The sequence below is a fragment of the Podarcis pityusensis genome (genome assembly GCF_964106645.2).
Source record: "Podarcis pityusensis genome assembly, chromosome: 8".
NCBI lineage: Eukaryota > Metazoa > Chordata > Lepidosauria > Squamata > Lacertidae > Podarcis > Podarcis pityusensis.
Genome location: NC_138033.1, coordinates 77,506,945 through 77,523,641, shown reverse-complemented (window position 1 = coordinate 77,523,641; position 16,697 = coordinate 77,506,945). Strand labels below are relative to the sequence as shown.

General features: G+C 48.3%; 1 protein-coding gene across 1 annotated transcript in view; it reads right to left on the bottom strand.

Moving 5' to 3' along the window:
* The window catches only part of IGSF21 (immunoglobin superfamily member 21), a 236,566-nt gene that overhangs the window by 42,882 nt on the left and 176,987 nt on the right, over window positions 1–16,697 (bottom strand). The window contains exon 4 of the mRNA XM_081017983.1: window positions 11,759–11,877. Within this exon, the coding sequence (XP_080874109.1) occupies window positions 11,759–11,877 (119 nt within the window). The remainder of the gene's footprint in view (window positions 1–11,758; window positions 11,878–16,697) is intronic.

Sequence of the window (16,697 nt, the reverse complement as noted above, 5' to 3'; positions counted from 1 at the left end):
AGAAAACAAGCTGGCTCTGCCTTGTATATGACAGCTTTTTGGCAATGAGAAGATGGCTATTGCGTTACATCAGCCTTCCCTTCTCCAGGCTAAACATACCCAGCTCCCTCAACCATTCCTCATCTAGCTCAGTTTCCATATCCTTGATCATCTCGGTCACCCTCCTCTGCGCATGTTCCAGCTTGCCAACATCCTTCTTACATTGTGGTACCCAGACGTAGACACAGGACTCCAGGTGGCATCTGCGGTAATAGAGTGGAATAGAGAGGTAAAATAGGGATGCAGGTGGCGCTGTGGTCTAAACCACTGAGCCTAGGGCTTACCGATCAGAAGGTCGCTGGTTCGAATCCCCGCGACGGGGTGAGCTGCCATTGCTTGGTCCCTGCTCCTGCCAACTTAGCAGTTCAAAAGCACGTCAAAGTGCAGCGGGAAGGTAAACGGCATTTCTGTGCGCTGCTCTGGTTCGCCAGAAGTGGCTTTGTCATGCTGGCCCGTAGACTGTCTCGCCAGAGTGGTGCATGCTCTAGTTATCTCCTGCTTGGACTACTGCAATGTGCTCTACATGGGGCTACCTTTGAAGGTGACCCGGAAACTACAACTAATCCAGAATGTGGCAGCTAGGCTGGTGACTGGGAGTGGCTGCCAAGACCACATAGCACCAGTCTTGAAGGACCTACATTGGCTCCCAGTACATTTCCAAGCACAATTCAAAGTGTTGGTGTTGACCTTTACAGCCCTAAATGGCCTCGACCCAGTATACCTGAAGGAGCATCTCCACCTCCATCGTTCTGCCCAGACACTGTGGTCCAGCGCCGAGGGCCTTCTGCCAGTTCCCTCGCTGCAAGAAGCAAAGCTACAGGGAACCAGGCAGGGGGCCTTCTCAGTAGCGGCACCTGTCCTGTGGAACGCCCTCCCATCAGATGTCAAAGAGATAAACAACTACCTGACATTTAGAAGACACCTGAAGGCAGCCCTGTTCAGGGAAGTTTTTAATGTGTGACATTTTAATGTATTTTTAATCTTTGTTGGAAGCCGCCCAGACTGGCTGGGGAAACCCAGCCAGATGGGCGGGGTACAAATAATAAATTCTTATTATTCTTATTATTCTTATTATTCTTATTATTCTTATTACCCAGAAGCTGTATGCCGACTCCCTTGGCCAGTAAAGCGAGATGAGCGCCGCAACCCCAGAGTTGTCTGCGACTGGACCTAACAGTCAGGGGTCCCTTTACCTAACAGCAGACTGTAATGCTCGTTTCCCACCACTAGGTGACACATGCCCAACACATCTGACAGGCATTTAGCAGCTCCTAGTGGCAAAACGCAAAGAAAAAGCCCCAGAAATGCAGCCAGACAGCTTGTCAGGGGTGCAGCTTCACATCAAAATTGGCCTGTGGCCAGATAGCACCTCCAATTATTTCCCACCGTGTGCAGAGGCGAACGCACTGTTGTCTCGGAGACGGAACGTGCTCCTTGTAGTAGACTTCGCTAAAGGTTACGGCAGGCTGTTCTCCCCCGATATATCTTCACTTCTATTAAGGCCGATTTGTAGGTTCAAATGCCTCTGAGGAGGAGGACAGCCGCCCATGGGGAAAGTGTGACCTCATTTATTGCCATGTCTTTCGACAAGGTTGAAGACTTTTACTGAGGAAGCCATGTGGGAGACAGAGACCTGTTCCTATCTCTAAAGGTCATGTACATGGCTTATTTTTAAACAGCCAGTGCCCCCTTAGACATGCATCTTACTTGGCAAAAGACCCACCTGCTTCCTGACCCCCAACAATACAAAACATCAAACAACCCACTTTCCTCCCTCTCTCCCTCCCTCCCCACATTTGTAATGGCAGAGTTCATATTGGGGCATTTGTTTCTACCCAGAGTAAAGGCAGGTTAGACCTTGCTTTCAATTCCAGAGCTATAAATCCTAGCAATGCAAAGGCCATGCCTCTGTGCATATCTAGAGTGTGCACTACATTTACAATGCACAGTCTCTGAGCCTCACACACTACAGGCAAACATTTCAAGGTCACAGGGATTCATGGACCAGGCAATAGTTCCAGGAAGGGCTGGGAGAGGGCCCCTGGCAGAGCCACATCTAGTCAGTGCTGATACTGCTGTGCTAGGTATACTTGTCAGGAGTCCAGGTTCCCAGCTTGATAACACAGTAAGCGTAGGTAATTAAAAAGGAGGATTCATTGCAAAAAACAAAAACAAAAAAAAAACAGATAGCTCCAGGAGGCTCTGAAAAAGCCTTCAGCATTATTACTCAAGATGACCCTTCTGAAGACTCCTTCCAGCGTCAACAGAAGATATTGAACTTACGACCCTTACATCTCTTGTTTTGCTTCCAATCTAGCAGCCCTCCCATTCACCGACTTCGGACTTAGTGGATCAGCTCCAACCTCTTCCTGTTCTGAGAGGTTGTCTCTGAATCTATTCGCTCCTATTTGTGCTTCCTGTGAGCTTTGCCTGTGTTCTAGCCTGCTCTCAGCTACTGCCTTATCAGCCTGCCTATCAAGGTCAGGAAGTGCCTAAGTCTGAAGCAGCCAGCTCTCGCCTGCCTGCAGAGACGTAAGGGTAGTAAGTTCAATATCTTTTGTCGACACCGGAAGGAGTCTTCAGAAGGGTCATCTTGAGTAATGATGCCGAAGGCTTTATCAGAGCTGCCCGGAGCTATCTGTTTGTGTTTGCAATAAATCCTCCTTTTTAATTTAATTAGGGTTAGTGGCGCCCTGCACCACGGTGCCCGCCCATCAGGGGCGCCCATCAGCCGGAGTGCAGGATCAAAAGGGAACAGCTGCAAGGGCATGCTGGGCAGCGGTGGCTCTTCCTACGGCCAGCCACACTCTCTTGCTTCCTGCCTGGGAGAGGCGGCGGCGCCGCGCAAACCTACGGGGCGCCCTTCTCCCTCCTGCCTGCCCCGCTGCAGTAGCAGGACTGCTGAGGAAGCCCGCGCGGCAAGCAAGCCTCAAGCTGCCCAGTGCAGGGGGCAGGGAGGACAGGGAGGGGGAGGGGTGCCAAGAACATTGGCCCCCACCCCTTCCATGGAGGAAAAAGGTGGAGGAGGGATTCATTCGGATTTGGGACGGTGGGAGGGGAAAGCTGGGAGGGCGCACTATCATTAGGACTCAGTTCGGAGGTAAGAATGGACTCGAGAGCATGCTCTCCATGAAGTTAGTTAGTGGTTAAAAACAAACAAACACCAACAAAAAGTCCTTTAAAGACGGGGGCGGGTTTTAAGGTCCTATTAGATTCAGCAGGGCTTACTCTCAGGTAAGTGCAGTTAGGGCTCCAGCCTTTGTGACCCAAGTCTTGGATCCTTTTTAGGTTCAGGGTGTCACTGCTTGACACACACGCACACACACCAATATTTGAAAACGTCAGCTTTGTACTTAAACACAAATTTGACGGGAACTTCATTCTCTGTGTCTTCATCAATTTATTTAAAGAACAACAAACTGGTGATTGCTTTAACTTTTTGATATGTGGTGATTTGAATCATGAGGATGAATTAGAAGAACTGCTGAGTCTTGAATGAGTCTTGCTTTGGAATTGAGGACTTCATTAGATTTTCTTCTGCCTTTTCATTTCATTTTGTTCTAAGGGCTTGTTAGAGATAATATGTAAGTGTGGTGTCAGCTCCCTTAAAAAAAGTCAACCTCTCTGGGGCCCCCCTTATTAAAAAAGGCTGACAACTCTGAGAAAACGGGGGGGGGCGGGGGCACCGGAGGGATCTTTGCACCACGGCGCCGGATATGCTTAAGAGGACCCCGCCTACCTAACATCTAAGCCTCTCTGTTCCTGGCTGCTTTCTGCAGTTAGTAAACAAACAAACCCCTGTGTTGCAAAATATGAGTCAGCAATATCAAAAGCAACATGATGGCCAGAAACAATTACAATGTGAAAACTTTATGGAATAATTCAAAACATCAAAACTAACAAACTGAAGTCTCTGAAAGTCCTTAAATGAATCACGGTTACCGTCCCGTCAGTCCCAGCCTCATACTGGCGGCAGGTCCACTAGTCAATCTAGTTTATCATCCCAGTCGGACACTGGAGACCAACACGTCTCCTTACATCCCCTCCCACACAGACTGAGTGCAGCACTTGGTAGAGGGGATTTTCGAAGGGGGAGTTGCTACCGGAAAAGGAGGAAATTTTAATTGTTAATAATTTGTCGTGCACTTCATCTACTAATGAACTGCAAACTTTACAATTGGGACTTGGCTTTGTTCCAAAACCTTCTTATAATGCTTTTCGGACCAGGGTCTGGCCATCGTGTTGCTTTTGATATTGCTTTCTGCAGTTGGCAGCTGGCTGTAAACCTTCGCTTGGAGCTGGCTCATTCCTGACAATACCTTTGGTTTGGCTCAGGATCAGGAAGCTCCTGGTGTTTTAAGGCAAGGTCAGGCAGGCAGAGCATGAAGGAAACAGCCGAGCTGCATCGGACAACTTAACTACGAACTGCAAAAATTGGAATTTCCTCCAAACCTGTGCCAAAATTTTGCAGGTTTTTGTGTGTGTGTGTGTGGCAGCGTTTAGCAGTAAAAACCCTGCATTTTGCAGCACCCCACAAACTGCTACATCAAACACGGGGTCCGTACTTAACTATGAACCCCAAAATCTGGAATCTGCTCCGAATCTCCCACGTCTTTACTCAGAATAAGAGCTCTGCAGCTGGATTGGAGCAAAGGCCCCTCTGGTCCAGCCTGCTGTTCTCACAGTAGCCAATCAGGTGGCTCCACAAAGCCCATAAGCACCTAGGACACCACAAGAAGAACCTGCTTGACCTGGCCAATGACTCATCTAGCCCAGCAACTGGGATTCAGAAGCACTGCTGCCTCCAATGGTGGAGACAGAACCAAGCCACCATCAGGGCCGGTCCAATATATTTTGATACCTGAGGCGAACTGCAAAATGGTGGAGTAAGATCTACATCAGGAACAAGGGGGTGGGGGAATAAATATCTACATTGGGATCTGCTTTCCCTGTGGCTCCTGCCACCCAAGGCTGTTGCCTCATCTTGTCTAATGGGTGGGCCAGCCCTGACCATCATGGCTATTAGCCATTGATAGCTGTATCTTTCATGGATTTGCCTCAAGCTCTTTAAGGCCATCTAAGGGGGCGTGTAACCCTGCCTCCTGTGGGAAGGAGTTCCAAAGTTCAATTATGCACTGTGCCAAGTGCATAATTTTATCTGTCCTGAATCTTCCAACATTCAGCTTCATTGGATATGTTCTAGTGTTGGGAAGAGAGAGGGAGAAAAGCTTTCTCTATCCTTTTCCGTATAGTTAAAGCCATGGTTTTCCCAGTAGTGATATATGGAAGTGAGAGCTGGACCATCAAGAAGGCTGATCTCCGAAGAATTGATGCTTTTGAATTATGGTGCTGGAGGAGACTCTTGAGAGTCCCATGGACTGCAAGAAGATCAAACCTCTCCATTCTGAAGGAAATCAGCCCTGAGTACTCCCTGGAAGGACAGATCCTGAAGCTGAGGCTCCAATACTTTGGCCACCTCATGAGAAGAGAAGACTCCCTGGAAAAGACCCTGATGCTGGGAAAGATGGAGGGCACAAGGAGAAGGGGACGACAGAGGACGAGATGATTGGACAGTGTTCTCGAAGCTACCAGCATGAGTTTGACCAAACTGCGGGAGGCAGTGGAAGACAGGAGTGCCTGGCGTGCTCTAGTCCAGGGGGTCACGAAGAGTCGGACACGACTAAACCACTAAACAACAACATCCTTTTCTCTAAGCTATTCTATACCCACTTTCTCCCTGCAGCTGGATCAGACCAAAGGCTCCTCTAATCCAGCCCTGATGCCTATGGGGAGCCTGCAAACTCTCTCTCTCTCTCTCTCTCTCTCTCTCTCTCTCTCTCGCCCCCCACTGGTAAAGAGAGTTTAAATCCTAGGGTCAAAAGAGATGCAATATAACAGGTACAGCCTTTGGCATTTCCATGCAAAGCTCAAATGCGTACAAGACAAGCTTTGTGACCCTTTGCCACAGCAGGCAATTAACAATAACACATTCTTGCAACACTCCCGCTGTTGTATACATTTGGGCTTTGCATGGAAATGTCACAGGTTGCAACTCCTGAGTTCCACCACCTCTTGGTCACTCTGTTAATTATTATAATTTTTTGAAAAAAGGCATCTGATGATGGTGGTTCTGACCCATGAAAAGCTTATGCTGCAATGAAAAATAAACCTTTTTATTTTTTTAAGTTAACAGCAAAACTAGCACAGTTTTCTGTGGAAAGGTGCTCCATGTCTTGTAGGTGCACCGCCGGTTTTTGCCTAAAGAAAACATCAAAGCAAATCCTGCCTATTAATGATGATGATGATAATAATGATAATGATAGGAATTATACCCTGTCCTTCCCAAGGAGCCTAAGGTGGCAAGCAGTTACACAATCTAAAAACAAAGCTGAAACATTGCAAAACAGCCAAAACATTCCAAAGACAATTACACAACTGAAAACATCTAAAAGCACTTTCAATTAAGAAATATTCTAAAAGCAATTACTGTGAAAAACATCCTTCCATCCAAAGATCAGGGGGATGCCAGCAGCAAGATTTTTCAGTGTGGGTAAGCAGGAGTGCTTCTGAATGCCATCTGAAAGTTAATCTATATCTGTCTGTCTGTCTGTCTGTCTGTCTAGCCATATTGCATGCATATCCCTCCTTTTTCTCCAATGAGCTCAGTTCACTCCCAGTCAGAGCAACCAGCTCACTCTGAGCTCTCCGTGGTACTGAAACTCTTGAAATTTCTGAGGTGCCTTGCCTTGGGGTTGGGTTGGGGGCTTCTCCTCTCTGGACCTAGACGGGGGTGGGGGCACTATATTCACAGCCATCTCCTTAAGTACACCCATGAAAGATCTGAGGCCTGAGGCACAGCCACCATTAAATATTACAGACCAGTGAAGGAGAGTGATGTTTTCCCAGCTAGTAAGTAACTGTCAGAAGACTCTGACCAGAGATATAATTACTACAATGGGAAGAAGAGAACAACAGAAGGGTTGGGGGGGGGGAGATGGAAGAGAAAGAGTGTTTAGCCCGGCGGCTGGTCGCCATGGATACCACTGCGCACTGCACTGGGCTTTTCTTAAAGACCTCGAGAAACGGAAGGGTCATCCGCTCGAGAGAAAACGCTCCTTAAGAAGCTGATTTCATATTTGAAAGCCCAGGGCTTGGGATGCATCCCACATCACCGCAATTACATACAATCTATGAGCTAGTCCTCCTCTCCTCCTCCTCCCCCCAAACCCCCCACGTCCCCTACACAACCCTCTCAGATGGGGAGGCTCACAAACCTGGGACTTAAGAAAATAAGAAGAAACTTTAAAATCGAAAATGCATAAATAAACATTAAAAAAAGAACATAAGGTGGATCAGGCCAAGGGCCCATCTAGTCCAGCATCCTGTTGTCACAGTGGCCAACCAGATACCCCAATGAGAAGCCTACAGAACATGCAAGATTCAAGCACAAGAGTGCTCTCTCTCCTCGCCTGTGGTCTCCAGCAACTGGTGTTCAGAAGCATTGCTGCCTTCAGCTGTGGAAGCAGAGCACAGCCGCTGTGGCTAGTAGCCATCAATAGCCCTCTTCTCCTCCATTAGTAATAATAATAATAATTTATTATTTATACCCCACCCATCTGGCTGGGTTTCCCCAGACACTCTGGGCAGCTTCCAACACAATATTAAAATACAGTAATGCATCAAACATTAAAAGCTTCCCCAAACAGGGCTGCCTTCAGATGTCGTCTAAAAGTCTGGTAGTTGTTGTTCTCTTTGACATCTGGTGGGAGGGCATTCCGCAGGTCAGGCGCCACTACCGAGAAGGCCCTCTGCCTGGTTCCCTGTGACTTGGCTTCTTGCAGTGAGGGAACCACCAGAAGGCCCTTGGCGCTGGACCTCAGTGTTCGGGCAGAACGATGGGGGTGGAGATGCTCCTTCAGGTATATTAGGCCAAGGCCGTTTAGGGCTTTAAGGTCAGCACCAACACTTTGAATTGTGCTCAGAACCGTACTGGGAGCCAATGTAGGTCTTTCAAGACCGGTGTTGTGTGGTCTCGGCAGCAGTTCCCAGTCACCAGTCTAGCTGCCACATTCTGGATTAGTTGTAATTTCTGGGTCACCTTCAAAGGTAGCCCCACATAGAGCACATTGCAGTAGTCCAAGTGGTAGATAACCAGAGCATGCACCACTCTGGCAAGACATTCTGCGGGCAGATAGGGTCTCAGCCTGCATACCAGATGGAGCTGGTAAACATTAATTTGTCTAATCCTCTTTTAAAGCCACCTCGGTTGGTGGACATCACTGCCTCCCACTGGAGTGAGTTCCACAGTTGAACTAGGTGAAACCACTAGGTGAGTAAGTCCTTCCTTTTATCTCTCCTGAATCTTTCCATATTCATCTTTATTGGATGGCCATGAGTTCTTGTGCCATGAGAGAGGGTCCCATTCAGTCCAGTAAGGCCCCAAACCACAGATCCCATCCCCATGACCATGGAACAGCCCTCCAGGTCTCACTTTGGGGCTTTCCACAAGCATCTGAATGGCTGCTGCAAAAACAGGATGTTGGACAAGGCCAGGAGGACTCCCCTGCTCAGTGCCTGAGGGCCACAGCCCTGCCACTCACCAGCTGGCCCGGGGCGGGGCCTAATGGGCTCTATAAAGGACTGCTGCTGCTGCTGCCACTGGGCAGAGAGGGCTCCGTTTAGTTTAGTTTTTGTTTAAATTGCTGTTATTTTTTACCTACCGTATTTTTCGCTCCATAAGACACACTTTTTTCCTCCTAAAAAGGAAGGGGAAATGTCTGTCCGTCTTATGGAATGAATGTGTGGTCGATCGCTGGCTCCCTTTCCAGCCCCAGCCCCTTGCCCAGGTCTGCATTGCTGAATGTTCTGCAGACGGAGGCCATTTGTTTCCCCAGCGACATGGGACTGGCTGATGAGATTATCTGTCTGGAAACTGTAGAAATGGCTCCCTTTCCTTTCCTAAAGAAGCTGCAGAACTGTGAGTTGAACCCCATAAAAACAAGATTTTTCCCCTTTGCAAAGCAAGCTCAACAACTTTGAGCTGATCCTCAAAAAAAAGGGGCTTTTCCCCTTTGCAAAAGAAGCTGCACAACTGTGAGCTGATCCCCCCAAAAACGGGGCTTTCCCCCTTTCCTCCTCTGAAAACTAGGTGCGTCTTATGGACGGGTGCATCTTATGGAGCGAAAAATACGGTATGTCATTTTAAACTGTGATATTAATGCTGTATTCTTAGTTTTAGATTTTGATTTATGTGGAAATCGTTTCCCATTAGGTTGTGTATTTTTTTGATGTGGTTTATTTAATGTTTATGACTTTTGTAATTATGTAAATCTTGTTATGCTGTAAGCTGCCTTCAGCATTTTTTTTGGACTGTGGAAAGGCGGCATACAAATAAAAAATGATGATGATGATGATCTTGTTCTTATGTTTAACTGAGTGGGGAGGGAGGGCTGTGGTTCTCCTGCCTGGCCCATGGCCTTCATGGAGCCACTTGAATGGCTACTATAGGAAACAAGATACCGAATTAGATAGGTCTTTTGCCTGATCCTACAATGACAAACCTAGACAGCATCTTAAAAAGCAGAGAATCACCTTGCCAACAAAGGTCCGTATAATTAAAGCTATGGTTTTCCCAGTAGTGATGTATGGAAGTGAGAGCTGGACCATAAAGAAGGCTGATCGCCGAAGAATGGATGCTTTTGAATTAGGGTGCTGGAGGAGACTCTTGAGAGTCCCATGGACTGCAAGAGGATCAAACCTATCCATTCTGGAGGAAATCAGCCCTGAGTGCTCACTGGAAGGACGGACAGATCTTGAAGCTGAGGCTCCAATACTTTGGCCACCTCATGAGAAGAGAAGACTCCATGGAAAAGACCCTGATGTTGGGAAAGATTGAGGGCACAAGGAGAAGGGGACGCAGAGGACGAGAAGGTTGAACAGTGTTCTTGAAGCTACCAGCATGAGTTTGACCAAACTGTGGGAGGCAGTGGAAGACAGAGGTGCCTGGCATGCTCTGGTCCAGGGGGTCACGAAGAGTCGGACATGACTAAACGACTAAACAACCACAACAACCACTACAACAACAGGGCTCTGCTTATGTTCCTTATTTCCAGGTCTTTGTCCTTGACTGATCTTCACGTATGAGGTTTTTTTTATTTTTATGTCCCTCGTTATAAGGGTTGCTGATTCGAAGAGAGGGAAGGGAGGGGGAGAGGCGGTAGAACATGCCTGCTGCACCGTTCCAGGCCTGAGAAGATTTCAACAGACAGGCAACTGCACGAAACGTGGTAGCAGCTGGTGCTGAGCGCAGCCTTCCTCCCCCCCTCCAATGACAGAGAAGCTCATTTGTCAACTCCGGGTTCCTCCGCTGCAAACGGAGCCACGCTCAGTAAATATAAATCGCAACATCTGTTCCATGCTGCTCCCTGGCACAGATCTCACTCACCCACCCGTCCTCCTCCTCCCCGAAATAGCACACACACACACACACACACACACTCGGAGCAAGCGACAAAGATGGAGGCTCGGCCTCTTGGCTACAGACAACAGAACCTGCTGACTCCATCGCCATCCGGCAGCCTCCCTGTGGTACAAGGTCTGGATCAGGGCTGCAAGGGACAGCTGGTGTTTGTATTGTGGTGTGTGCTTCTGTGGCGAACTTATGTTTATTTTTAAACAGGCGTTTGGACCCGTGGCACGGCGCACTGGCACCATTAACGGGGAGGTTAAACCTGTGCCTGTAGGAAGGCATTGCCGTTTCATATATAGCTGCATGTAGTTGCCAGATTAAGGGAAGTCACCGCACTACTCTGTCCTGCCTGGAGTCCTGTTCTGGCCATGCCATGGTTCCAGGAGGGTATTGACAAGCTGGAAGGTGACCTTAAGAGATTTGAGAGTGGGGCCAAAACTAACAAAGTGAATTTCAGTAGGGACAAACGTAAGGTTCTGTGCTTAGGCAGGAATAGTCAGATGCACAGATGTAGGATGGAGGAACCCCCTGGGCTTGACAGCGGTGCATGCGAAAAGGATCTACAAGTTCTTAGTACACCACAAGCCGAACACAAGTCAACAGTGTGATTCAGCAGAAGCAGAAGCTAAACATATATATTTTTGAAGGAAGTTTTAAATATTTAATGCTGTATTGTTTTTAACACTCGATTGGGAGCCGCACAGAGTGGCTGGGGAAACTCAGCCAGATGGGCGGGGTATAAATAATAAATTATTAAATCATTATTACTATAAACCAAACAGCAAATGCAATTCTAGTCTGAATCAACAGAAGTCTCGTGTTCAGATCAAGGGAAGTAATAGCATCTCTCTATTCTGCCTGAGACAATGGAGAAGTAATAGGAGAGCCATCTTCAAGCATCTGAAGGGCTGGTCCATGGAGGATGGAGCAAGCTTGTTTTCTCCTGCTACAGAGGGTGGGACCCAAACCAGTAGATTCAAATGACAAGAAAGGAGATTACAACTAAATATTTGGAAGAACTTTAGGAGGGTAAGGGTTGTTCAACAGTGGGGTGGTCTCCCTTGGAAGGTGGTGGGCTCTCCTTTCTTGGAGGTTTTTAAGCAGATGTTGGGTGAACATCTGTTGTGGATGCTTAAGCTGTGATTCCTGAATTGCCGGGCGGCGGACGAGATAACCCTCTCAACTCTACAGTTCTATGATCCTATAAATAGTGTGTCTAGTGAGTTGTTAAGAAGAGGGTTTAGCACTTACACATCACGTTGAGGAAGATGTTTCCAGATGCTAGCACCACTTTCTCACGCGTTGCTCTGTCGTAAATCCCCACGTGGCACTCATAGGGGCCATTGTCTGAGATACGGACTTCAGGGAGCCTGGAATTACAAAGAAGAGGGAAAGACAAAGGTGAGGAGAGACAGTGCAAATTATAGGGCTATGCACGGACCTTCCGATCTGCCCTGTGGTCCCCGGAGGAGGGTGATTTACCCTGTGCCACCCCTGGGGTTCACTCACCCTACCTCAGATCCATCACTGAAACAAGTTGAGTGCAGGGCTGGCTTTTTGGCTTTTTAAGGTAAAGGTAAAGGGACCCCTGACCATTAGGTCCAGTCGTGGCCAACTCTGGGGTTGCAGCGCTCATCTTGCTTTACTGGCCAAGGGAGCCGGCGTACAGCTTCCGGGTCATGTGGCCAGCATGACTAAGCTGCTTCTGACGAACCAGAGCAGCGCACAGAAATGCCGTTTACCTTTCCACCCGAGTGGTACCTATTTATCTACTTGCACTTTGACGTTTTTTCGAACTGCTAGGTTGGCAGGAGCAGGGACCGAGCAACGGGAGCTCACCCCGTTGCAGGGATTCGAACCGCCGACCTTCTGATTGGCAAGTCCTAGGCTCTGTGGTTTAGACCACAGCGCCACCCGCGTCCCTGGCTTTATAAAGGGGTATTTAAATTCTCAAAATTCCTCTTAAATGTTAGGGGTGCTGGTTGCTGCTCAGAGTGGCTTCTCTGAGCACAAGGGAGCAGTTGCTAAGCAGGAGGAGTTGCTCGCAAAGGGGCACCCACACCCTGCAGGATCAATGCTTCCCCTCAACGACTGTTGAGCAGAGGTACTGATCCTGCATGTTGAGATGTCAGGCAGGAAGGAGAGACGTGGCTTAGGTCTCGCTTCTTCTGGGAAGACACACACTTAGTCAGGAAGGTCTCGGCCATTTTTGCATCCTGCCTGCTCCTCCCTCTTGCCTGATGCCACACTCACTGACAGTCACAGATCACGCTGGATCAATCCGACTTGACTCGAAGTGATCTGCAGCTGCATGAACCTGATTCGGTTGAAGCCGAAAGCTTGCATCCAATGCACAGTAAAGCAGCAGCTAATTCTACAGTGTAACAACCTCAGATATGCAGATGACACAACCTTGATGTCAGAAAGTGAGGAGGAATTAAAGAACCTTTTATTGAGGGTGAAAGAGGAGAGTACAAAATATGGTCTGAAGCTCAACATCAAAAAAACGAAGATCATGGCCACTGGTCCCATCTCCTCCTGGAAAATAGAAGAGGAAGAAATGGAGGCAGTGAGAGATTTTACTTTCTTGGGCTCCATGATCACTGCAGATGGTGACAGCAGCCACAAAATTAAAAGACGCCTGCTTCTTGGGAGAAAAGCAATGAGAAACCTAGACAGCATCTTAAAAAGCAGAGACATCACCTTGCCAACAAAGGTCCGTATAATTAAAGCTATGGTTTTCCCAGTAGTGATGTATAGAAGTGAGAGCTGGACCATAAAGAAGGCTGATCGCCAAAGAACTGATGCTTTTGAATTCTGGTGCTGGAGGAGACTCTTGAGAGTCCCATGGGCTGCAAGAAAATCAAACCTATCCATTCTGAAGGAAATCAGCCCTGAGTGCTCACTGGAAGGACAGATCCTGAAGCTGAGGCTCCAATACTTTGGCCACCTCATGAGAAGAGAAGACTCCCTGGAAAAGACCCTGATGTTGGGAAAGATGGAGGGCACAAGGAGAAGGGGACGACAGAGGACAAGATGGTTGGACAGTGTTTTCGAAGCTACCAGCAGGAGTTTGACCAAACTTCGGGAGGCAGTGGAAGACTGGAGTGCCTGGCGTGCTCTGGTCCATGGGGTCATGAAGAGTCTGACGTGACTAAATGACTAAACAACAACAACAATGTCTTAGGATGTGAACACAAGAGAAGCTCTTGCCTCCCCCCTCCCAGCTGTGCTCATGATATCATGATTGCAGTAAGCCAGAAAGTGGATTGGATTGTCTTCATTGTCAAGGTATCAGTGCACAATTTTCAAGCTCTCCACCCCAGCCAACAGTTTGCTGTTATCTACACAGACTGGCAGAAGCTCTCCAGGATTTCAGGCAAGAGATATTCCCAGCCCTGCAGGGAAATGTTGTTGTGAATTGAACCCGGGACCTTGTGCATGCAACACAAAAGTCCCCTCCCCCCCACGAGACACATCCTTTTCTTCCCCCATGGCCCTTCTTCGTCTCCACCTCCACCTGCAACTGTTTCACCAAGTAACATTTGCAAATGAGAGAGACAGAGAAAGAAACTCTCTCTTGCAGTCTTCTGAATGCAAACAGAAGAGAGAGTGAGAAATTAGGGCAAACTCTTGGATGCAAGAGAATTCTCTGTGGAAGTTGGGAGCAGGGGTTAAGCTGAGAGAAGCATTGATCTCTCTTCACCTCGATGCTCTGGCGCCTGACACTTCTCTGCTCCAGTATTAAATTCATCATGTGACATAATTTTAAATTAAAAACGGGTCTGAAGAGAGGGGAGGGGAAGAGGAAGGGGGGGCAGAGAAGGCCATCAGGGGGAGAGCAACAGAAAATCAAAGTGTCCCTACCTTGTCGCAGAGTCCAATTTGGAACGGGAGCTAAAGAATGAGCCTCCACGGACAGCAATCATGAAGGGCTCCTTGGTTGGAAAAAGACAGATTGATGGGATCGGGCTTCTGGTGGGCCCCCAATATTATGAGTTAATCAAAGGATGCTGGCATGCTGGGGAGGCCGGGGTTTCAGGAGGGCAGATGCAGAACTCCAATTATAACCTCACAAGAAGAGGGAACCGGTGGCTTTCTTGGCACAGGGTGAGAGAGGGCTAAGGAGACCAGAAATATATTGGGCAGAACTGGGAGAGAGAACGGAGGAAGAGGAGGAGGGAGAAGGTGTTGGCCCGGATGGAGAGCTTGAAAACCGAGCACCAGTACCTTGATAATGAAGGGATGTGGCCCTGGGTAGAGCATCTGTGTTGCATGCAGAAGGTCCCCCAGGTCCAGTCCTCAGGTAGGACTGGGAATGTCTCCTGCTTGAAGATCCGGTGTAGACAATGAAGGAGAGTCCACCACCTTCCAAGGTCTTAACCATAGCATTTTTACACTGTACACTACAGTTGGCATGAAAACACGATGCTGGACTAGATGGGCCTTTGATCAGATCTGCAGAACTTATCATAAGAACTTGAGAAGAGCCTGCTGGATCAGGCCAATGGCCCATTTAGTCCAACATCCAGCTCTCACACCAACCAGATGCCCATTCTGGGAAGCCCTTAAGCAGATTCAAGCACAAGAGCTCTCTCCCCACATCCTGTGCTTTCCAGCAAGTGGGATTCAGAAGGATGGCTGCCTTCAGCTGTAGAGGCAGAGCTAGTAGCCATCAATAGCCCTCTCCTCTATGAACTTATCTATCACATTTTTTCTGAACTAAAAAGTCCCAAATGCCGCAACCTTTCCTCCACCCCCCTGATGCTTTTGGATGCCCCTTTCCACCCCCCCCCCCACTCTGTGATATCCTTTTTGAGGTGAGGCATCCAGATCCGGACATAATATTCCCAACGGGGGTCGCACCATAGATTTGTAATGCCATTATGATATTGGTAGTTTCATCCGCAGTTCCTTTTCTAACAATCCCTAGCATGGGATTTAACCCTTTTTCACAGCCGATGCACACTGGGTCATACGTTCCTAAGTATTTTTGGGGCGCTTCCCCAAGGGGAGACACCATTCCACTTTCCTCCCCTTGTGTGGGCCATCGCTGAAAACTTGAGCCATGAATTTCATTGGCCTTCACTTGACATTATTCCTGCCTCCCTCCTGTAATCTTACCTCCCCACAGAGCTGCCTCCTTGCTAAAGTGGATTAAGTAGGCAGGAGAACATTTTTTTCCCTGGGAATTGAGTACCATCGATCGGCTGTCTGGTTAGTAGTCAGTATTCAGATAACCGAGGGAGGGGGAGAGAGAGATATGTCAGGGGGGGCTGGAACGAGGCTTCTTTTTTTCACTGGCGATGGGGCTCAGGGATCAATAAACTATTAATAAACTGCAGAAGGTTTTAAGGAGAGATCTGTGTAATGCAGTTTAGCAGCTGGAGTTTACCAACACTGACAGCGCTTCAGAAGGGTAAGTAATTGTGTTATTGGAAGGAGGTGGGAAGAGGCACAGAGGGAAGAGGTGGGGGAACCAAGGCCACTGGTGGATCAGGGATGGGGACAGATGCTCACCGCAGCAGGACCAACCACCAACAACAACCAACCACCTAGCATTTGTGGGGGAACAGAGCTTCAGCTGAAAAGTTTTGGAGCTCAGGATTCTCTCTCCCTCCCCACTCCCATTCCATTAGTCCACCAGGCCTTTGTGAACAGGCCAGCTTTGGCGCTGGAGACTTCAGACTTAAAAAAAATGGAATGGGGAACCTGTGCCCTCTCAAATGTTATTGGACCACAATTCCCATCAATATCACTAACTGTTGGCCATGCTGGTGAGTGTCAGAGTCCAGTGACATTTGGGAAACACAAGTTCCTTATCCCTGAACCAGACCATCACTTGCTCTCATTGCCCCTAGCAGCTTCCATCATAACACTTGTCTTATTTTAATGCTGGGATTGAGAACCTGCAGTTATTTAGATGTTGCTGGACTTCAGCTTCCACCATCCCTGATCTTTCTCCATGTTGGCTGGGTCTGATGGGAGTTGGACTCCACTAACATCTGGAATGCCACAAGTTCTACCTGAACTAGACTCTCTTGGCTTTACTGCCTCCAGCTGCACCATCTTAGCTCTGCCTTCTTTCAATGCAGGGATGGAGAACTGTGGCCTTGTGGAAGCTGTTAGATTCTGACTCCCATCATCCCCAACTGGTGACCACACTGACTGATGGAAGTCAGGAGTCCAG